At 40.8% G+C, this 22734-nt stretch overlaps 2 protein-coding genes across 4 annotated transcripts in view; one reads left to right on the top strand and one right to left on the bottom strand.

Annotated features, from left to right (window-relative positions):
• LOC136051374 (uncharacterized) overlaps positions 1 to 22734 on the bottom strand; it is a 397884-nt gene that overhangs the window by 150707 nt on the left and 224443 nt on the right. The window lies entirely within an intron of this gene.
• RPS6KA3 (ribosomal protein S6 kinase A3) overlaps positions 7309 to 22734 on the top strand; it is a 162601-nt gene continuing 147175 nt past the window's right edge. For 2 of the 3 annotated variants that reach the window (XM_065741441.1, XM_065741440.1), the window contains exons 1-2: positions 7309 to 7585; positions 20642 to 20698. In XM_065741441.1, the coding sequence (XP_065597513.1) occupies positions 7514 to 7585; positions 20642 to 20698 (129 nt within the window). In that variant the 5' untranslated portion in view covers positions 7309 to 7513. The remainder of the gene's footprint in view (positions 7586 to 20641; positions 20699 to 22734) is intronic. The other variant, XM_065741442.1, reaches the window with a different exon arrangement.

Genomic DNA, 22734 nt, shown 5'->3' with positions numbered 1-22734 from the left:
CACTGCATAAATGTAGCTCATCTTTCTACTCCTTTCGGCAAGGTTGTTACTCTGGAGTAAGTCTTTCCTCCATCAAAAAGGACAGAGCAGGTCAGTACAGCAAGGACAGAGCGTGGTACCTACAAGAGTGACAGAACCATTGCAGCTAGTATATTTTATTTCACTCCTTTCAGATACTGAGCTGGGTTTCATCATGTTTGTGCCTCTCCTTTACTAAGCATTGATTTAGGATGATGAAAACCAGCACTTGCTGTGGGACTGCATAACTACAAGGTCCTGGAAATAGTTCTGGGATTCCAAAATGTCCATATTCCAAGTAAGCACCTGTCCTTTACACCTGTATATTAGTCATGGGGCGCATAATCCTACTGGAAGGAAGAGTGCAAGTATGGTTTGGAGTTTGTCAGTTCATACTGTTCATACTGAGTGGTGAAAAAACACTTCCAGGTAATGCAATCATCAGTGATATTCCTTATTCACAGGATCAAAGAATCATAGATTCATTAAGGTTGCAAAAGACCTTTAAGACCATGTAGTCCAACCATCAACTCATCATCACCATGCCCACTAACAATGTCCCTCAGTGCCACATTAGAAGTCATGTATTAACAATATTGGGAGTAAATCAAATAATAATATGGGAGTAAAGTCTCACATCTGAATTATGAGGATGCCCGGGCTCACAAGATGAGCTCTCAGCCACAGTGAGAGAGGAGATAGGTACCATACAAAGAGATGGGGAAGGTACTGCATAATGCCCACTGTACACCATGCACAATAACAACCCCCTGCGATTTACTTCTGTTGATGCTACAAGTTTTATTGATCACTGGAGAAAATGTTTGGACACAGTCGTTGGCCTGGGCCAACATGGGCCACAGTCGGAAAGGCACTTATTAGTTCTCTATGGGAGGAAAAATAAGGCACAAATGTGGGAGCCTGGTGAAAGAGTGAGTGAGCCATCTTGAAAAAAACACATGGACATTTCACCATTTCAGAGTATCAGCAGTAGCAAGATGTGTATGTAGGTCTGATCACTACAGAAGGTATTCAAGAAAAGGCTGGTAAACTGTTGGGAATGAGGCTCTTCACCATGACAAAAGATAGCCATTTGCTCAGTCAGTAGAATACTTTTTTATACAATTAAGGGTCAGGAAGGAGGAGTTAAAGCTTTATAGATTTAAAAATGATTCTTAACTAAGTGATACTGGGTAACCTACAAAAGAAAGTGAAGAATTAGGTTGTTGGAGTATATGATTGAGTGGGGAGCTTTTGTAGAGCACCAGTGATGGGGAAGGACATTCATGTGATTTAATTGAGATAGTGTTAACACTGGAACACGGAAAAACTGGATAAACTGTGCTTCCTTCTCAGTGGAGTCTTAAAGTCAGACCTAATCTGATAACAATAACAGAAGGGTGTGTGATCCTTAAGCTCTTAGGTCTGGGGAGGAGATAGGGTATGGCCTCCTCTGGACCTGGTACGCTTTACGGCAATTACTTGTAGCACTAAAATGTTTGTTCTTGCTATACCTCTCTTGTGTAAATAGAACACACTCTCCTTTCATCAACTTTGTATCCAGCTAGCCTGTGTAATATGTAACCCAACAGAACTCTAACCTTCAGGGACTGATCCTTGGTTATAGTGTATTGTTCACTACTTTTTTTTTTTTTTTTGTCTCAAAATGCTGCAATCTGAAATTAAGGTATGATTCTCACTGATCCACCATAACAGGGTGATAGCTTGTATCCAGTATTTGATAGTAGGTTTCCATTAAGATATCAAAGCTCAGCAAAAAGCTTCTCTAACTGAGGTGAACAGGGTAAGTGTTGTCACTCAGAAGATAAATCTGAGCTATCCATATGTAGAGAAGCACTAAAATGAGAACATATGTTGGAGACAGGTAATGAGACAGTATTTTATTGAATTCCACATTTCCACTCAGGATGTGGAAACCACAGGCACAATGTTTCCTGCTAGTACTGTAACCACAGATAAGAGGCAGATCAGTAATACCACAGAGTCTTATCCATTATGCTTTACTCTTGCTATACCAGTGCAATTTTATATAAATATACATACATACATAAATGCACAGAAAAGTCAGTCATAAGTGATGATTCAGACACATTTCATATACATTGGATTTAAAAGTATTCTTATGGTCATTATTGCATCTTCTGCTATGTTTGCATGATTGGAACTTCAAAGAAGAGCCTGCCAGAGGAAATTGTAGGAAATGTTTGCATTCCAGTACAATTCCATCATCCAGGGGCCTGTAACAGTGAAAGCACCCTTCAGCAGATGTTGTTTGCAAGGCCAAGTTGAGTCTTTATCCACAACAGTCCTTCACTTCAGTTTCTCCCTTTTCAATTATTGGTTATAGCCCTGTAGCCCTGGTACACACAGCTGATTCCATACATCTGGGGGCAGACAGCACAACCTGCAGTGCCTCCGCTACATCTACCTGCACCAGCTGGGAACTTCTTTCAGCACTTTTTCTCTCTCCCTGCCATTCATCAGTTTTCCAAACATCAGTGGAATCATGCTTTCAATCTCCCAATGAGGTTAAGGAGAGGTTCTTTATATTTGTATCCAAAGCACAGAGCAACCAGTTCTAATTACCACTAAGGCTTCCTTATTCTATTCTGGCAGGATGTATTTACACTTCCCCAGTCAAGGCCTCTTTACACTACTGAAAACATCATTAAGACAGACTAAGCACACTTAGTTGAATCTCATCTATATTAAGTGACTTTCCAAATTACAGAGTCATCCTTTGTGATCTGCTAGAAACTGAATTCAGTTGTCCTGAGAGAATGAGACTTTTCATCTGCTAGCTAAACGAACCAACTGTATTGATTTCTTCTACTTTTTATTTTAAGTCCTTGGAGGTTTTCTTCCATGTACATTTGAACAGCAACTTCCATGTATTTTCTTGTTCACCAAATTCATATTACATATCTCAGTACTATGCTCACAATCCTTGAAAATGAATTTCAATTTGCACCGTTGGAGTGCATTTACTTTTTCATATTCTAGTCACTTTAATCAGAAGATATTACACTATAATTCATACCTAATACACTACTACACTTCCTATATGGGTATAGAATTTGTGGGTTTCGTTACTGTAAGTACTTTTGCTTTTGTTTTTCCCCCTTTCATTTGTATTTTAAAAATGCAAGTTCTGGATCCCAAGCATTATTCTTCTTGTAATACTAGAACACTAATATTGAACTCTGTTTTATACTTATTAATTTGCTTTTTGGGGTATGGCTATGGTGATTAACTGACTTCGATATGAATTTTGCCTTAAATGCTTCTTGAAAGCTAGGCATAGCATTAGATACCACCAGCCATTAGCAAGCTTCCCCAGTTTCTACTGCTCACATATCAAAGTGACTTCTGTAGGGAAAAGGCTGCCAAGCCCTATTAAACTAACATCTCCCCTTTCAATATGGTGACATTTTATTTGGAGTTGTTAAAAGTGATATTTTTTTTTAACAATGCTGCACCTTGGAAAGCTCACCTAATTCATACAATGGCAGGTTAGCAAGGTTTTATATTACACTGTCATTTCTGTTCCATATGCTCCTAATGAACCTGATCACTTTTTCTGGTGCAATGTATGTGCAACATCTGCGTGGATGTAAAATGATTGCAACCACTTATGCAAAGGTGAAATCAATTCCCTTTAGTCTGGTGACAGAGTTATTAGCAGTGACTGGATACAAGTAGTGATGGCTGTATAAGAAAAAAATCTGCTGCTGCCATGGGTGAAACAATGATTTTTCTTCGGTCTGAGGCAAGAGGAGTGGGAAACAGGAGCTGCTGTCTTGAGGCAGAATATCTTCAGCGTCATACGTCTCACTCTGAGGACAATCCAACTCTTGAGCTTAGCAGGATCTGAAGGTCAGAATGCCCCACAGCTCTCAGAGATTAACCAGTGTGTTTGTCTTCCTCATGGAAAAATTTCCAGATAATTTTCTTGCCCTGAGTCTGTTCTTCCAAGGTAGCTCCTTTTAAAAGCCTAATGCAGCTTTTTGCCTTATAAAATTTAAAAATGTGATGTCATAATATTAAACCCCTTGAAAAATGAAACAGCATCCTTCTGCCTACCCTGTACACTTCTGTGCCTGGGAAAAGGTCAGATTTCTACTGTCTGCAGCTCTCTTATATACTAATGCATAAAATCTCTGCCCTTGTTTTTTTCTGGATTGACAGATTGTGTAAAGGGAAAGATAAAAGACAAGCAACATATAAAATTTAGAGGCATTAGCAGAAATGTGACACTGACTCTTCTCAAAAAAAGGGTTTCAAATTCAAACAAGTAATTCTAAACAGGTACCTACATATGACAGGAAAGAACTAGACAAATATGAAAGGAAGAGATGGTGGAAATTTTTATTTAGTGGAAGTCTCATCATCTAAAGGATTGCTTAAATAGTGTCGAGGTGAAACTTTTGGTAATATATATTCCTGCTGTGGTTGCCACCTTTCAGCTAATCAGACTTCGTTCCCTCATTGCAAGTCTCAGGTGTATGCACTGACTGTGTAGCTGAAACATATTAATGAGTTTTGATGATGTAATGTGACTTGTGGCTGTGAAAAAAAAATAGAAAATGATATCTTCAGAAGGATGCAAGGAAACATGGACTTTTACATGAACTCAAATATAGAAGTCCTGATGTCTATGTTAGAGGTAACATTAGACTGCTGTGAACATTAGCTTCCTATTCAATGTTCGAGCCGCCGGTATGAGACTGAAGCGACTTGCTGCTAATGGAACTATCAGAAACAATTATTCCTTGCAATTGAGCTAAGCACAAAGGCTGCCAAGAACTACTGCATTATCTGTTTCGTGTTACCTTGCTCTACACTTCATACAAATAATTCGTCAGAGTTCTAAAAACGTCCTTTGTGTTTTTGAGAGACGGCAGAGAGAGTAAAAAGGATCTGAGGTAGTTTTTACCGAGCTCAGCTCTCCCGTCCAACTCACCACGTGGCAGTACAAGCAATTGCACCACTTCAAAAGACAGGGTGATGCAAGCTAGCAGGCAGTGAGCAAGGGGAGGGAGGGCACGGCCGCTCCTCCTGGAAGGAGCAATGGCTTAAAGGGATCATTCAACTATGACCTTTTATTTCAGACATGGAAGTCCCTCAGTTAAAGTCTGATTCACCGTGAGCAAGAGCCTGCCTGTGTCTTTGTACCTCTTTGTAGACTGATATTAATGCTTACATGAATGTAAAATGGGATTAAAAAAGCATGCCACCAGGCAGAAACGTAAGCATCCTGTGTTCACCACAGTGACGTGTGCATGTGCATGCATTTGTGTACACACAAACACACACTTCTAATTACCAGCACTCTCACCATTCCCCCCTCCCAAATAAATAAATTATTTTTTAAAAAAGCAATAAATGTTGAAAGAACGTTAAGTTACCAGAGATGGAGGAAAGCACCTGACCTGTATAAACCTATAAATGCTCTGGGACAGTGGAGGCTATTGAAAACGAAGTCTCAGACACTGCTCTGAAAAACCTGGCTTCTGGAAGTAGAGGTGTGACACCATACCCATCTTTGGCTGCTTGTCTCATGTTTCAGGGATTCTACTGTGTCAGCCAACCCATCTGATATTGCGGAAGGATGGGTGTTTATTACAGTGCTTAACATTTCAAGGGAAGTGTGTAAGCGTGCATACATTTCTGGATCTCGGTATATTATTGGAACAGGCTGCCCAGAGTGGTGGTGGAGTCACCAGTCCCAGAGGCACTCAAGAGACATGGAGATGTGGCACTGAGGAACATAGGTTAGTGGGCAGGGTGATGACAACTTAGTGGTTGGACTAGAACCAACTAGTCCCATCTTTTTGATCCTAGAGGCTCTAAAAGTGGCCACATGAGTACCTAATGAGGTTTGACAAAGCAAACTGTAAGACGCTGCACTTGGGTTGAGGGAATCCCAGATACAAGCACAGACTGGGACATTCACTCATGGAGAGTAGCCTTACAGAAAAGGACTCGAGGGTCCTGATGGACAAAAAGTTGGACATGAGCCCAGAAGGTCAACAGTATCCCAAGCTGCAGCAAAAGAGGGCTGACATCAGGGAGAGGGAGGTGGCTGCCTCCCTCCGTTCTGCTCTCATCATTCTCCACCTGAAGTCCACTACAAGAACGATGTTAAGCCTTTGGAGTGGGTCCAGAAGAGAATAATAAAGAAGATCAGAGGACTGGAGCATCGCTTCTGTGAAGACAGGCTGAGGGAGCTGGGCTGATTCAGCTTGAAGGCTCCAAGGAGACCTCATCAAGGCTTTCCAGTACTTACAAGGAGGAGGGTGACTGACTTTTTACACAGTCTGATAAAGAGGACAAGAGGAAATAGCTTTAAACTAAAAGAGAAGAGATTCAGGTCAGATGTTAGGAGGAAATTCTTTACCCAGAGGGCGGTGAAGCTCTGGCAGAGCTGCCCAGAGAAGCTGTGGTGCCCCATCCCTGGAGACGCTCAAGGGCAGGTTGGATGAGGCCCTGGGCAGCCTGAGCTGCTGTCCACAGCAGGGCGTTAGAACTGGGCAGGCTTTAAGGTCTCCTCCAACCTAAGCCATTCTATGATCCTTAATGGTAGAACCTCAGTGATTCTGTGATACGTTGAAGTCAGCTGTTTGTGCACTAGCTAACAGCTGAGCACAAGAGTGAAATTACGTGCTGCTCTCAGAAGCCGTGGGGCGTTTATCAGCCCCACCTCCTGCCCCTCAGCCTGCACGGGTATGACTTTCCTCCTCGGGGGCAGCTCTTACTCACGCACCCCAACCACCACTTAAGCGGCACTGCTTTAAAAACAAATTCCTGCATCTTAATGTAGCTTTTCCCTCTTTGCCTAATGGCACTGCGCAGAACCACGTCTCCCTCCCTCGCCTCCAGCTACACCTCAGCTTACACAAACAAACTTCCAGCCTCCCCCCTGCTTCCAATTAATTTTCCTGAGCAGTGCCAGCCCTCGGCTGGGCTTTCCCACAGCTCCGTAACTCGCGGCTTGGTTTAACTGCACCAAGCAACGGTACCGGAGAAGGCAAAACTCGCTCAGGTGCTGCCATAAGGCTACCCAGCGCTGAGCATAGCCAAGGTTCACACACCCTTCCCGCTCCCTCAGCTGCCCGACGAGACCCCACACAGCCCAACTCTGGGGGCACAGACCCTCCCGCCCCGCAGCCGTGCGCAGGCGCCGCTGGGCGGGCAGGTAAGGGCCGGGCGCCATGTTGTGAGCGGAAGCCGTGCCCGAGCGGCGGGCCGGTGGGAGGGCGGAAGCGCGGCCCCGCCTGGCAGCGGCGAAGGGGCGGGGGAGGAGGAGAAGGGACGGCGGCAGCGGGCTGTAGTCGCCGCTGGGGCTGCCGCCGTCGTTCTTAGCCGGCTGGGGCTTCCCCCGAGGGCTCTCGTCGTCTGTCTCGCCGCTCCCACCCCGCCGCCGGGGGAGCGAGAAAGCGGAGAGCGGAGCTGCGGGAGCCGGGCGGGGAAGATGCCCCTGGCGCAGCTGGCGGACCCTTGGCAGAAGATGGCTGTGGAGAGCACGGCCGAGAGCAGCACGGAGGTACGGGTAGGGGGCTGTGGGCTGGGGGAGGCGGAGGGAGGTCGAGCTTCGAGCCCGCGGGTCCGCGTGGGGTGTGATGATTTGAGGGCGGTCGGGGTGCTGGGGGAAGAGTTGTGTACGGCGAAGGCGGACGGGACCCCGCCGCCGCCGCCGTTGCTCTCAGTTTCTTCCCGAGGGCGCTCGGGGCGGGCAGCGGAGCCTGCGGCAACAGCGTGTCCCCGCCGGGCCCTCCTTCCCTCCCGGGCGGCCCCAGCGCGCCGCTTCCTGCCGGGGCACTGACTCACGGCCGCGGCCGGCCGAGCTCCCCCGCGCTGGGACTCGGGGCGTGTGGCACGGGACCGGCCCGCGCCTCCCCTTCCGCCCCCTGCCTTCCCCGGGAGGGAGTTAACCTGCGGCCGAGCCGGGCGCTTTGTTCCGGCGCGGTGTCTGGTTACTGTCACGGAGAGTTTCCCTTCCCGGGGCGGCCCCGCCGTCTCCGCGCGGCGCCGGGGGCGGGAGGGCCGCGGCCTGCCCTCGCCTCGCCCCGTGCCCTCGAGGCGAAGGGCAGCCCCGCCGCCTGCCGCTGTCCCCCGTCCGTTGCGTCCGCAGTTTCGCAAGAAACTTCACGGCCGTCATACGGTTGTGTAGCTTCGTGCTCGGCGGCGTCGGTGGGGAACATCCCGGAGCCGCAGTGTCGCGCGGCTTCCTGCTGCTGGCAGCGGGGAGGTGTCCGGCGCTCGCCAAGCAGGGTACGCGAGGTTGCTTTCCTCCCTCGGGATCGTGATGATGGTTACGTTCGCTCGCATCTAAAAGCACGGATGCCTTCAGTAATTTTCTTTCTACGTTCTGGAACAACTTTGGGTTCGGATTTCTGTAAACAGTCCACCTTCTCAGTCAGTTGTGCTTGCTCCGTGCTTCCCTCGTAGTCCACAGTGTGTCCCAACTCCATCTGAAAAGAAGCAGCTTCTTCTTGACAGCGCAGCTTCTACCTGAATCTGCTCCAGCTCATAAGCAGCTCCAGCTCGTATGCAGCCGGTCTGCTTCAGACAGTGCTGATCTTGAACGGTATGGACTCTGGCAAACCCAAAGCTGTTACTCACAAGATTAGAATGTATTCCATAGGTGAGCAAAGAGAGAAACTGCTGTAAAGTTCCCGCAGCATAAGAAGCATTTGTCTTTTTTAATCCGTGTATTCTCTCTGTTTGAAGTGAATGCATCTCTGAGAGTCAGAAGCACCCACAGTTCTCATCTGACAGAGCGGTACTTCAGATTCTTGCCATTTGCTGTCAAATCCATCGCTGAGTTCTGAAGTGGTGATCTTACATGATTTTTATTTTTATTTCTTTTTTAATGCAGAGTGACTGCAATAATAGTGTACTGTTTGAAGGAAAGCTGTTAGAAGAGATTTTTCTGGAGGGCTGCTCAGAGCTTAGGCTAATGACATAGAGAAATCCTAACTTTAGACTTCTATCCTCACCACGTCTTCAGTGCAGCTTGAATAGTAATAGAGCTGGTATACTGTAACAGTAGGAAAATAGATTTATTTGAAATGTGTATGTGTGCATGATTGATTATACTTTGCTACTTGCTTGTATTAGTGTACTTTGGGCAGGAGTTGATTTTTAACTACTATCATAAAAGTTTTGAGAAGTGTTTCACCTCTTCTTAAAAGCAAGAATACCGAAGAAAACAAAAAGCACTTAAACTACTGTAAGCACGTGTCAGTGTTTCATAGGACACCTTAGAATTCCATAGAAGTACTAACAAAACATTGAGCTACAACTGATTAGGTATGTACCTTAAGACCCTACTCAAGGACACTCAGCTAGTAAATGACCACACTGCTCTTTTAAAACTGTTTCAGGTGAACAGCTTAGGACGATCACTTTCTTGAAGAAATGAGTTTTTAAGAGGAGATGTTTCAGTGAAAATGGATGTTTGTCAAATACGTAAACGAGTGACCTAAATACATAACTTAGGCTTTCAATTTGCATGAGTTGTGTTTATCCATAGTGTAGCAGTCTCCTAATTACCTACCCTATCTTGCAAGTGTATCCTTGGGCATAAACATTTTTTTTACATCCTCCTGAAACCTCACTGTGATTTCGGTCCTAGTTTGATATTAGTGATGTCTTTAGCTGTAATAGTGAGGCAGAGAGTTTCCGCTAACATCTGAGATTTGCCTATGCAGTTCTTGTAATGCTTATGCATGCAGATTTATGAATTATTGAGCTTTAAATGCAGCTCAGGTACTGTCTTATCTCTCTAGGTTTAATATTGGATTTTTTTTTGGTTGTTTCCAGTGAAGTCTCAGATTCAGTTTTACACTACTACCAGTGAGGGGGGTGGTTTGCTAAGATAGGTGAGCAAATTCAGTAGGAGTACAGTATCTTGAACTAGTACTAATTTGAAACATAGCATAGTTAACTATCAACAGCTGCCGTAACTTGTGTACAGGACAACAGATCTGTAGAACATGATCCTTTTAAAGAAATAATGCAAACAGTTTGTTGGGTTTTTATTTAGATAAGATTCAGATTTGTAGTTTTGAGAGAACAGTTGCAGAATTTCTATTCCTACAGTTACATCTAGTTCAGTGACCTACATTGCAGCTTTTTCAATGTGTAAACTTACTGGACAAAGTACTTAAGATAGTGTTGCATCTTTTGTTGTTGATTTTAAAATGCTTTTTGTTTTAAACTAGAACAACTTGGAAGCTTATGGGACTACACTGTCTTTTATTGACTCAGGGTCTGACTCAAGATCTATAACAAGCATAGGTTTGTTTTTCATGATGAAAATGTGCCTGTTATTTCAAGCCATCTGCTTTCAAGCAAATTAAGTATTGATCTGCATTTGTATCTGGATGCCTGAATAACTACCCTGATCCTCTGATCTGTACTCCTAGCTACGCATATTAACGTTGAATGGAGCAAAACACATACAATTACAGCAGGCAAGTTTTGGACACCAGTATGTTGAAACAGCTGGCTATAAGGAGAGATCGTTTGCTAGGCATCCAGGGAAGCATTCGTGCCATCTATCTTTAGAAGTTTTAATTTAGGTGCTCTAAATTGGCTGTGGAGAAAGTTCAGGTTTTTCCGCTGCCCTTGGTAGGGGATTTATCACCACCTATTTAAGTACCTAAATAGATGGTGTGAATTCCCTTTCTTGAATTCCATGTTCTGTATTCTCCAGAATTATAAGAACCTCGCATAAAACAACGGGTGCTAGCATTTTTCATGTTGATTTTGAAAAGAGCCCTGTACAATGTAGTTTGGAGTTTTGTAATTCAATTCTGATGTCAGTGTGACATTCTTTAAATCAGTGTATACTTCTGGCATGGAATCTGAAGTTTATCAGATTTCTTGCCACTTGAACCCAAGAGGTACTGGTTGCCATCCCCTCTGTACACTTTGTACTGGTTTGTGTGATCAGTTTAAGACCTGTGTTCCACTGTAACAAAGGTGGATTTATAGTATCTTAGCTGGAATGCTGAAGGAGAATCACCTCAATGGGTTGTTTTGTATGGATTTCAAAGGCTATTCATCACCTCTCCATTATAGCTAGAATTCTCAGCGGTGCCTCTACAGCACTCTGCTATCACTTGGGTGAATATCTGTAATCAGTGCAGTATGGTGCATTCTGAAGTTTGGGTGGTTTTTGTTCAATTTTGTCAAATGAAATGTTCTTTCCCTGTGTTATAAATGGCCATGGGCAATTTAACTCTCACCTAATGAGGTAGGGTGCCCTGTATTCAGCGAAGTTCTGTGACGGAGGGACAGATAGCAGGTGTTATATATATACGTATAGGTTGGAGGTTAAAAAACAGGAATATATATGTGTGTATATATGTAAATATCGACTTGAAAAACATACCCTCTGCGTGGAAAATGTTTGTGGTGTTGTTGTGTTGGGTTTTTTTGTTTGTTTTTTAACCTTTCAGATTCTCAGTGGTATGGTTCTACTGGTAAACTGTTTTTCAGTTTAACAACTTCTTACTAAACATGAGATGGTGCTGATTCCTTGCTGTTGGTGGGTAGTTGCGACAGGGTGCTTTGCTCAGCTTGCCTCAGCACCTTCATGCAGTGCTGTGCGTGCTTTTCAGTTGCTGGTTCCCTTGTGGAAGATTTGAGTTTGACTTATTGAACTGTTCCACAAGTTTTCTTATGATGCTGGCAGTTCTTTTCTTAAAGTTGTTCTGTTCATTAGAGTGTCTCTAGTACTTCTTGCCACAGCTAGTCTCTAGTACACAGTAGATGTAAGCTGACAGATGTGTTTAAAGGAACGTCTGCTCTCTTCGAGCTGATTGTGATCTGTCACGCTAATAGTAGTTGTTTTCCATTTGAAATGCTTGGTTTAGATTCACGGTGAAACAGACTAAGGTGAGTGTTCAGTTATTTCTATATATCAGAAACATCAGCTCTGATATATACTGATTTTGTTTTTCAACAAAAATTCATAGCAGTATTCCAATACTAAAACCTTTATGCAGTTCTTCAGGAGATGGTAAAGCCTTGTAAGCTGCTTGTTTCAGTCTTAGTGACTTCTGGAGGGGAATAATTTAATCAGTAAAACTGTAGAAATTAGAATCTCTTTAGGGAGTTTTTATGTTTAGATACACTAAAGTGGTTATTGCAAGCATTGTGCTATCTGCTTGCATGATATCATTGTACTTATTCTCTCCTTATTCTCTGGAATAAAATAAAATGCCTCACCCATTGGAAACAGAAGGGGAAAATGGTTCTGTTTAACAGATGGGAAATTAAGGTTCAGCATCTTAGTGGCTCCATCTAGCATAACGCATGGGATCTGTTCTAGGTCTGGGAGATGAACAGTGATTTCCAGGGGCTTACTCCAGTGGCTTAACCACAAAGTTACTGCTCCATCATTCTTATCAGTAACAGTTACCATATGCTCCCTTTGATGCAAGGAACCCCCTGTGGTATGCCTAAGCTCCACTAAACTGTTTTAGGAGGAGAGGTTTTGTGTTGTTGTTTTTTTTTTTTCTCTCGAATCCAGAAACGACTGGATTGTGTAAAAAGTAGAATGTCTCCTAAAAGACGTTATCTCTTTTCTCACAAAAGTGTGAAGGTTCCAGATCAGTTATTAACTTTTAATTTTAGCCATTAATTTGTTGCAACAGTTCATGTTTAGTACACAGAAGATGTGAAGAAGCAGTATTTCATTGAGATTTTAAGTGTCCAGCAAGTAATAGTTTTGGAAAATGCTTTTTATTTCCCTTCTTAAAGACAAACTACTTTGTTCCGAAGGCTCAGAAGTTGGTGATTTCTTAATATAATCAGATGTTATGTAAGAAATAATACAAGGTTGCCAAAATTAATTACTGCTGGAATTTAAACATGCATGTTATTTCTTTTTAACTTAATGAAGAGTATTCCATAGTAGTCAACATGTGTTCCATAGTCATCTTGAAAATCCTGTATTTTAGGAAGATTCTAAAGTTGTTCCATATTTCAGTTTATCTTTTTAGTAGAGTCAATTCTTCATAATCACAGAATTGCAGAGGTTGGAAGGGACCTTTTGAGAGTCCAGCCCCCTGCTAAAGTAGGTACCCTTCAGCAGGTCACACAGGAAGGCATCTAATTGGGTCTTGAATATCTCCAAAGAAGGAGACTTTACGACCTCTCTGGGCAGCTTGTTCCAGGATTCTGTCAGCCGCACAGTAAGGAAGTTCTTATGCGTATTTATGTGGAACTTGCTGTGTTCCAGCTTTTGGCCATTACTCCTTGTCATATTGCTACACACCACTGAAAAGAGTCTGGCCTCATCTAGTTGCCTCCCACAGTTTAGATATTTATAAACATTAATTAGATCCTCTCTGTCTTCTCTTCCCTAGGCTGAACAGACACAGGTCTCTGACCTTTTGTACTTGCTCCGGGCCCTTTATCATCTCTGTTGCCCTCCACTGGATGCTTTCTAGGAGATCTTTGTCTTTTTTTAACAGGGGAGCCCAGAACTAGATGCAGTTACTGGCCTCCAACTAGACTCTGCCACCAATCACAATTGAGCTCTGCCAGTCATCCACTTTAACCCACTTCACTCTCCACTCATCTGTCCTGTGCTTTCTAAGCTTCATTACAAGGATGCTGTGGGTGACAGTGTCAAATGCCTTGCTGAAGTCAGGGTGTTCACTGCTCTCCCCTCAGCTGGTGATGACACCACAGAAGACTACCAAGCTGATCAAACATGATATCCCCTTGGTGAATCCATGTTAACTACTCGTGACAACCTTATTCTCTTACAGTTGCTTGTAGATGGCATCCAGAAGGTATTGCTCCATTGAACAATCGAGTAGCTAAATGACAAAATGTGCAAAAATGGGTAATGCTTTAGTTGACATCAATATTAAATGTCAACTTCTGTCACTTATCCTGAGAAGAGATTATAAGAGGCTAACTGATATGGTCTGTGCTGTAAGGCAGCCTTGCTGCTCATGGGGTGAAGACCTGATGCTTCTACCTTGTGGCTCCTTGCTCCCCTTTGGAAGGTGCCAAGGCAGGCATGGGATATCCAGTGGGCTTGAGTCTGCAGCAGGCAGTGAAATAAAGCATCACAGCCATCTCATGCAAGTATAGTCTTGGTAAGGGGACTCGGGTATTGTCAGATGCAAGGATCACTGTCAGGGTAATGTGTGCAGTGGAGAAGAAATTCCTTTTCCCATGTTTGGCAGTGGCCAGGATATTTTGAAAAAAGTGATTTCTGTGAGCTTATTCTTCCTTTCTGTAGCAATTGAACAGATAGTATATATTTTACTAAAACTACTGAGCTTATGTGTTAAGGGTAATTAATTTTCCCATGTAGGTAGGGAACTAAATAAAATTCTTCAAAACTACTGAATGTAAATGATTTGGAGCTTTTTTTTACCTATAGAAAATAGCTGGTCTAGACAAAAATTCTATAATGCTCTATGTTTAAAATTTCAAACAATATCATAGCACTTCTACTCCTTGAAACCTAGTTAATTCAACAAATCAAACTCGCAAATAGATTCAAGCTCTTCTTTGTGTTGTTATTTTTCTTACCTGTCTTGATGCAAGGTTGGCTAAATGCCAAGATGGCATAATAGTGGAGGAAGGAGGACTGCTTTTCTTTGTCAGCTAGGCTGTGGTATTGTTAAACTACTCTTGTGTCATATGAGATGAGAAGAAGGTGGCACTGTAAAGTAGATTGGGTTACAACTGTCCAGGTATTGTAGCTTGAAGAGGCTTAAATTTATATCTTAATGATAATCCGTATGTTAATGATTTGTATCTGAGGTTGCTTGTCTATGGAAAGGCATGTTTTAATGTCCTGTATCTCTTAACATACAAAGGAGAAAATCTAACACCTTATAGTCAGGGCATCTTAGAAGGAACTGTGTGGAATCAATCAAACTTAAAGTAAGAGTTTTATATAAAGAAAGACTTGGAATAATTTTGCATTTCATAAACACTTGCACCTTTTGTCTGGTTTTCTTTTTTTTTTTCCCTGAAAAATTAAGGGAGGTTTTTGTACATGTTAGTGCTATATTTCTATGTAAAATATATTCATTATAAGAGTTAACAGTTAAAGAAAGTTTAAGATGATAGCCCACTTCTGCTACTTGCATATAAGCCTTAATCAGGTCAGGATTTAGGTAAGTGCTTTTGGACATGTGTGGCTTCATAGCTGCGGAGTTAGGACATAAGTCATTAATTCAGATCCTATTAAAGCCTTGTATTTTAGCTGGGCATTGGAATAGCTTGTGAAAACTCCATTACTGAAGATTTAGAATGAGTCAGAGATAAATGTCTTGAGTGACATTGTGTAGGAATAGCTGATCGTTCCTTGTGATAGGTTGGATGACCTTTCAAGGGGACCTTAGTCTTTTTTCAACTATTTTTCTGTGGACCTATGAATTTTTTCCTCAGAATAGTTCCCTACCGCTTAGAATGGCAAATTTAAGCATGTCCAGGCCAGAAGCTTTGACTGAATGTAGTTCCAGGCAGCACACTGTCTTTTACTAACAGCAAATCTGTTAGAAATGTTTCACTAGGAATACTGTGTTCTGTGCTGGCTATGTAGTGATCTGGAAGCATTGTTACAGATTTATTCAGTTCAAGGATTGCATGGTTCTTGAACTATATCAGTTAGTTGGAGTCCCTGGAAAATGCTGGAGTGAAGTGCTTGGATCTACATATCGTCATTTTTTTTATTGTCTAAATAATAAGTAACGAAGAAAGTTCTTTTTGGAATCTTTATTTTTGTAGTCTAAACATCACTTTCAAAATGTTTAAAGGTAATAAATTTTTGTTGTTGTTGTTTTGTTTTTAAGTTCTGTAACTGTTGGAAAATTGTTGGGTAACTGAAAGTTTTGTTAGGAGAAAACTAGGCATTATCTAGGAGAAACGGCAGACATTCAAGTAATTTGTTTAAATTATCATTCCCAAGTGTAGTGAAACCATTGCCTACGTTAGTCATTGGCCTTTTATAAATTCTAAATACTCATTTTTATGCGGTGTGATTCAGACTTTCTTTTATCTGCTTATTTATGTACTCAAAATGTCAGTCTGCACTGATAAACAGTGCATAACTCGTGACTTATCCTCTTGGTAAACTCTAAGAATACAGCACTTTTTATTATATCTTAATTAGCTCATAGGCACCAGTTACATGGAAAATTCAGTAGTTGTATAATATACCAAAGTCCACTAACAGTATGAAGCCTGGTTACTGTCTTGTATGCTTGAATCCAACATATATCAGTAGGGTACATTGAGATTTATCAAAAGCTATAATTGCTATCACTTTTACGAGGGATTTTAAAGCAACTGACAATTGTATTCAGGTAGAAAAAGTTAATATAATTGTCTGTGAGGCTTCTTGAACATCCAGAAATAGTCTAGCAGCAGTCTAAACGCAAAACAGTAATGTAGGGGAGGGAGGAGGCATATGGTAGTGCAGTATTCAAGAAGCTTCACGGTCAAACCTGCATCCTTCAGGAAAACATGAAGTGTGTTAAAACTGCATGAAAGAGCATCTGTCCATAATAGCAGGACTTTGATCTTTGCAGCCCCAGACTACCTTTGCAAAGCAGGTACTAAACTAAATCTAAAAACATCAAGTGAATGCTATCTATTTCAATATTGATGAAACTAACAGGAAAAATAAGAAAAAAATGAGCATTACAGGACACAAATATTAACTGATATATTAAGTCAACAGGTTTAGACATGTAGAAATAACTGGGTAGTGACCAGGATGAGTAATTGACATTATTATTAAAATATTCTGCACTCAGTCCCTATTACAGATGCTGGGTTGGGTGTTTTACATACAGGATTACATGAGTCCAGTGCAGGTCAGTTCAATGTTCTGGGTTTATTGTGTGAGTGCAGAAGACTGTACCATTTTGACAGACTTCTGAGCTGAATTTGATCTGTGGCAGCAGATGCTGAAACCGTAATTTGAAAAAAGAAAGTAACATGAGGACTATGGATCAATACATAGTTGTAGTGTAGAGTGCAGGATATCTCCTGCTTCACTAAAAGGCTATAATTGATTGACTGTTATGTCACAGATTCTATAAGCTCTTATGGCTGATGCAGATCCTCTGATTGGTCTGCTTTTAGCTTGAGCAAGGAACCTGCAGGATTCCTTTTGTCTTCCTTCTCTTGTGCCTTTAGTAAAACTCCTGAAACCTAACTGTCCAAGTATTCATTTCTACCAACTTAGTGAAACGTGGCAATGGGCTTTAAAGTTTTTGGCACTTTAGTTTGTTGCTGACAGCGCAGCTGCCAGCATAAATCGAAATAGGAAATGATTTTTTGACTGGTTTAGAAGGGTGTTTTGTACATTACCTCTATAAGGGGCATGCACCTTCATTTCTTGCTGTAATTTTACTGCTGATGTCTTTAGGGGGTAAGTAGAAGTTTTCTGTAGATGTTCTGTTGTTTGTTTTGCAATTCCCTTGTGCTGCCATCTGAAATGCTTGGTGCTCACTGCTTTTGCAGTCCTGGTACTGGAAGTAACCACGTCTGATTCATTCTGCTTGCTTGGCATTCCTACTGCAAGGGCTGTACAACTGAAAATTAATCAGGGTCTACAGTCTCTGTCATTTGAATTAGACCAAAATGAAAAAATGCATCCAGTCTTCTCTTATGATTATGACAGAATATCTAGTTGCAGTGTGTTACCTCACTGAGACATGTCCTTGGTTCTAGTTAAATACTAGAGCACATCTAGCCTAACAAAAGGGCTCAGTGCACCTCTTAAACATTCTGCTGATTTATTCATGCTATAGTGGTTTAAATGTTGTCACTTCCATTATGAACTTTTTGGCTTTACATTTAAACTTGTAAGTTATCTGCTACACTTTGCAGACTTTCTGGATACATGACTGCTTTCTATTTAAATAGTATCTCATACCAACAAACCATAAATCATATATACATATTCTTCTTTGCCTTACATGGCTTCCACTGTTCTGAGCAGAACTGGTTCTGCCATACAGGGATTCCTTTAGCATAATCATTGCATGGGTAGACCTGTTTAAAAAGATCTTGCTAATCCAGTGTCCTGGCTCAGGTACAGTTGCATGGCATACATGCTGATTTCTTGAGTTTGTTCATCGTTCCAGTAAAAGTGCTTGGAATCTATTTCTTGAATTCAAATGAAAGCAAAGAGGATTAAACAGGAAAACCAGATTGTACAAAGCTGCTCATTTGTGATGCAGAAATTTGCTATGTGTTTTGTTTGGTTGTTCTTTTTGTTTTTCTAGCAGAATAATGTTGAAGTCAATGAGGTTAAAGACTAGATGTTAAAGATTGGGACCTTTTCAAAAAGAAAATTTGGTCTCAATTCTTTTCAAAGAGAGCTTTCTTGAACTGTTTCATTTTCAATGGTATTGTAGTTGCTTTAAAGTGGAAGTGGGATCTTGAGGTTTATTTTTTGGTAAATTCTTCTTAATCTGCCATTGATGTTATTCTTCAGTGTAATTATTATTGCAGCAGGAATCACTGTTTCTGAAAATCTGCATGTGGAGTTAGTTTAGAGCGTGTGGCTTTGATATATAAATTGCCCTGCTTTAGGCCCCGAATTTAGCCATTGTTAGCTGTCAGGACATTACAGACTTCTCCTTTCAGGGTGAAGTCAATTGTCTTACTTGTTCTGATGGTTTTTTTGCTTATTTTTTCATATTGACAAGGTATTTTGGAAACTATTCTGTGGCATGAATGGAGCATGGAGATGTGTAGTTAAGTTAGCGTTTGCTTTAATGTATGTCGTATATTTGAAAGAAGGAAAATTGTGACTTGCAGCCTTGATAGAGATGGTATATGTAAGAAGGATATAAACAGTCATGTTTCCTTGTAAACAAACTTCATTAGAAACACCAATTTCTTAACGTAATCGAGCTGGTATTTTTATGGTCTTCTATTTGATGATTTGAATTGTTGCATATCTTAAGGAAGAATAGTACAATATCTGCTGTCAGTACTCTAAGTAAAAGATGCCAGCTACAGTGAGGGAGGGTGAGGCTTTTTGGAACAACACCAAATAACCCTTAGCTGTACTATTAGAAGGTGCAAAGCTGACAACCCTTAACTGAGACATCTTATAAAAATTATTTTCACCTCTAGTAGGCTAGCTGGTTTCCTGCTAGTCCTTCTGCAGGGAAACATGCCTTCTAACCAGAAGTCTCCAGTATCTCTCTGAAGTCTGTTAACATGAGAAAATGGCAGCATTATCCTGTGTCACGGCTCTGCAGTAGCTGAGCCCTTCCTCTGCCCCTATTTTAAGGTGGGGGGGGAGGGGGGGGGAAACCTGAGTCATATTTGGGTGATGCACAGTTCTCATAATCTAGCCTTGTCCATTACTATCTTGTACCAAAAACAAAGAGAAAAATCACGGTAGGGAGCTTGTAATCATCTGAGATGAAATATTCAGTTCGGTGTAATTGACAATTGAGATTTGTATGTTGTTAGAGTTTAATCTGTCTTTTCATACAAAAGAGCCTCTACTAGACTCTGTCAAGCTGACGACACATATCAGTTGCAGAAAATGGTAGGAAGGTTCCACCCAACAAGTCTGCTGAAAAATGGAATGGTGGGGAGGCACTTGTAGAATGAAACTCAAATCTCTGAACCCTGTCTAGCAGCTTTTCTTAACGTCCTGACATCTAGAAAATATGTATCCATATATGCATGTAACTTTATTTTAAGTAAATTAAATTCTGCAAAAATAGAATAATTAGGACTTGTGTTCTCTTGGGAAACAGTCTGCTAGTACTAGAAGACACAACTAGTTTTGGTCTTTTTTTTTTTAAATCCATTTTGAAAAGAATATTAAGAGTGTAAAACTTTAAGAGCAAATGAATAATTAAAGCCACAGGTTATACCTTGGGAGACATACAATTCTCCTTATTACTTGCTAATACATACATTTGTTGTGTAAGTAAAGTCACTGTAAGTCTGGGAAAAATGCCACTTAAAGATTCAACAAGTATAGTACCACGGATGGGAAAAAGAAAACATTTATTAACCAAGAAGGCATATAGGGTTTTTTTAAATCATGTGACAAGATTTTACATTAAAAGCTTTATAGAATGGTCCTGAGGAAAGTTATAAATGTTCTTGTAGTAGTCAAGTCAGTAAGGACTTGACTTCCTATGCAGAAATTGATTTTAAAAACAATATTTGTTTGTTGTTGTGGCGTTTTGCTACATGTACTTGATCTGATTTAGCTTTTTGCAGAGGTTTTAGGAGTGAAAAATAAAGCTCTGTCATACTAAGACTTAAAATGCCAAGTTGTTTTACATTTGTCTTACTGTGACTTTCATCCAGTTTGGTAGTACATGAGGACCAGAGTGAGAGTGGTATTATGTAAAAAGCCATAGACAGACACCAGCTTTCTGTACTGACTGCCAGTGATTTTTTTTTTGTTGTTGTTGGGTTGGTTGGTTTTTTGTTTGTTTTAGAAAAGAGTAGAAAGGAACTTTTCATCCTGTAGGGGAGCATGCCATCAAAGCCCATTGGCGATGTATTTATTTCTGTAGTTGGATTCTACATCTCCTGTGTCTTTTTACTTTTTTAACAGAATGGACAGCAAATTGTTGATGAACCTATGGGAGAAGATGATATCAACCCACAAAATGTAAGTAAATTATAGCAAAGATAGTACTATATTGTGGTGTGCTGATGTCATGGAATATACTTGCAGATTGTTGATGATGCCTTTTTGTTCAGGTTTACTTGATACAAGATGCAGTCTGGGATCCTGATACTTTAGAGTGTTTTTCTTACTTATTCTTGTCTGGCTTGGTATCCTATTGTTTGTTCTGATGAATGTTTATACTTTCTACACCATTTTTAATGATTTAGGCTTTGCTGTTGGAGAACACAACACTGAATATTGTAGAAATTATAATTGGACTGGGAAGTGAGAAGTCTTGATAATAAAATGTGTCTGTTTAGATCATTCCTGAACAGGAGGGGAGGTTGAGTTCCTCTTTTCTTACCACAACAAACCTTAAAACTGGTTTTTGGGTTTTTTTTTTTTTGCTATTCTTCCTTGTACTGGTCAGGAAAGCAATTCCATTGACTTCTGTTAGTCTTACCAGTGCATACATAAAAATATTTTATATCTGAGTTCCAGAGTGTGCTTTATTAATAGTTAAGGTCTCAGTTGTGGTCGTGTCACAGCAAATGATTCTGTCATGGTTAAATTGCACATAGATTCTATTGCAGATGCATGTGTGATTACTGTATGAAATTTGATTCTTTGAGTGCCATACACTATAGCTTTTTCCTTATGAGTTTGGTGTGTAGTGCAGCAGCGATCACCTTTAGTTTTTCTGTATGGTCATAAGATTGCTTTCGCAATACCTGTCTATGCTCTTTCATTGTTAGTGTTCATCTTTTCTTTTTGTCCTTCTTTATCTATGTGAAACTAGAGTATTTGCAGAATAAATCTTTGTTAAACTGGAAGATTGTTTCTATTTCCTTTCTTCATAGATTATTAGGATAATACTAAACCCAAGATTCAAAGTTTTAGATTCTCCCTAGGTGCTTCATTGGAGTGCATTCAAGAATAGTAAAACTACTAGTTATTTGGGACACAGTGGTTGGTTGTCTTTTTTCTGTCGACGCTGATTCCAGTTTTGCTCTTGTGATGCCATCCTTGCTAGTTGGAGTAGAAGATAACTCTGAACCAATGAACAGAAATTAAGAAAGCCATGGGTTCCATAAAAGATGAAATATTCAAAGATGAAAGCTGTTAACTATAAATTTAGCTGGGGACTTAAGATCCATACTTCAGATAAGGTGCTAAATGCTGAAATATACTTAATGGAAACTTTCATAATGGTGAAAAACCCAAAGGCTGAGGCTGAACTGTTGATATAGATCTCAGGTGCTCACTGTAAATGGGATCTGAACAGTAAAAAGCAGTTTACAGTTCATGGTAGTTAGTTTTGAATTAATATGTTCTGAAATACAGTAGCAAAGTGGTCTCTCTGAGTTGGAAATGGCAAATTGACACAAGATACACCTATCCCTCATTTCTTCCTTCCCCATAACTTATTTATTTTGGTTATCCATAGATGGTAAAAGCCCATACATCATGGTCATCTCTGCTTTCAGGTTTCAGTAGTGTTTCAAGGGAAGCACAAGGGAAAGGAAGGACCGTGGAAGTGCAGTTTCCATTGTTATTGTTATGGAGATGTTATTGTTATGGCGTTAATTTTTCTTAAATCAGTCTTTTTAAAAATGGAATTGGCCACTAAAAAGATTGCAGTCCAAATGATTCATACATAATCAGTAGAAGCTTCTTCATGTCAAACTTGCATTTTACAGAATTACATAATATGAAGGTACTAGTAGCTACAGGTTTGCTCATTTGGTGCCTGTGACTTTCTCAGCTGTCAAGGCAACTCTAGTACTCCCTGTAGTTTTGTGTTAGACAATGCTAGCTGATTGTTAGGTCTTGGTGATAAATGATCCTTACCAATAAAACAGAATTTTTGGGACTCCAAGTGTGGTTCAAGTACAATATATCAGTGTTCATAAGGTGATATTATACATTGTGCAGAGTAAGGAAGGAACAGTATTTGTAGGCAACACGAGGAGATAACTTGTTCCTAATATTCTGCATAATGCAGATTATAGTGCTTAACTTTAATTCTGAGGTGA

This window comes from Cyrtonyx montezumae, unplaced genomic scaffold (genome assembly GCF_038088225.1).
Source record: "Cyrtonyx montezumae isolate F1298 unplaced genomic scaffold, pur_monq_1.0 scaffold_3, whole genome shotgun sequence".
Taxonomy (NCBI): domain Eukaryota; kingdom Metazoa; phylum Chordata; class Aves; order Galliformes; family Odontophoridae; genus Cyrtonyx; species Cyrtonyx montezumae.
Note: the sequence above shows the minus strand (reverse complement) of the source record. Positions and strands in the feature narration are given on the sequence as shown.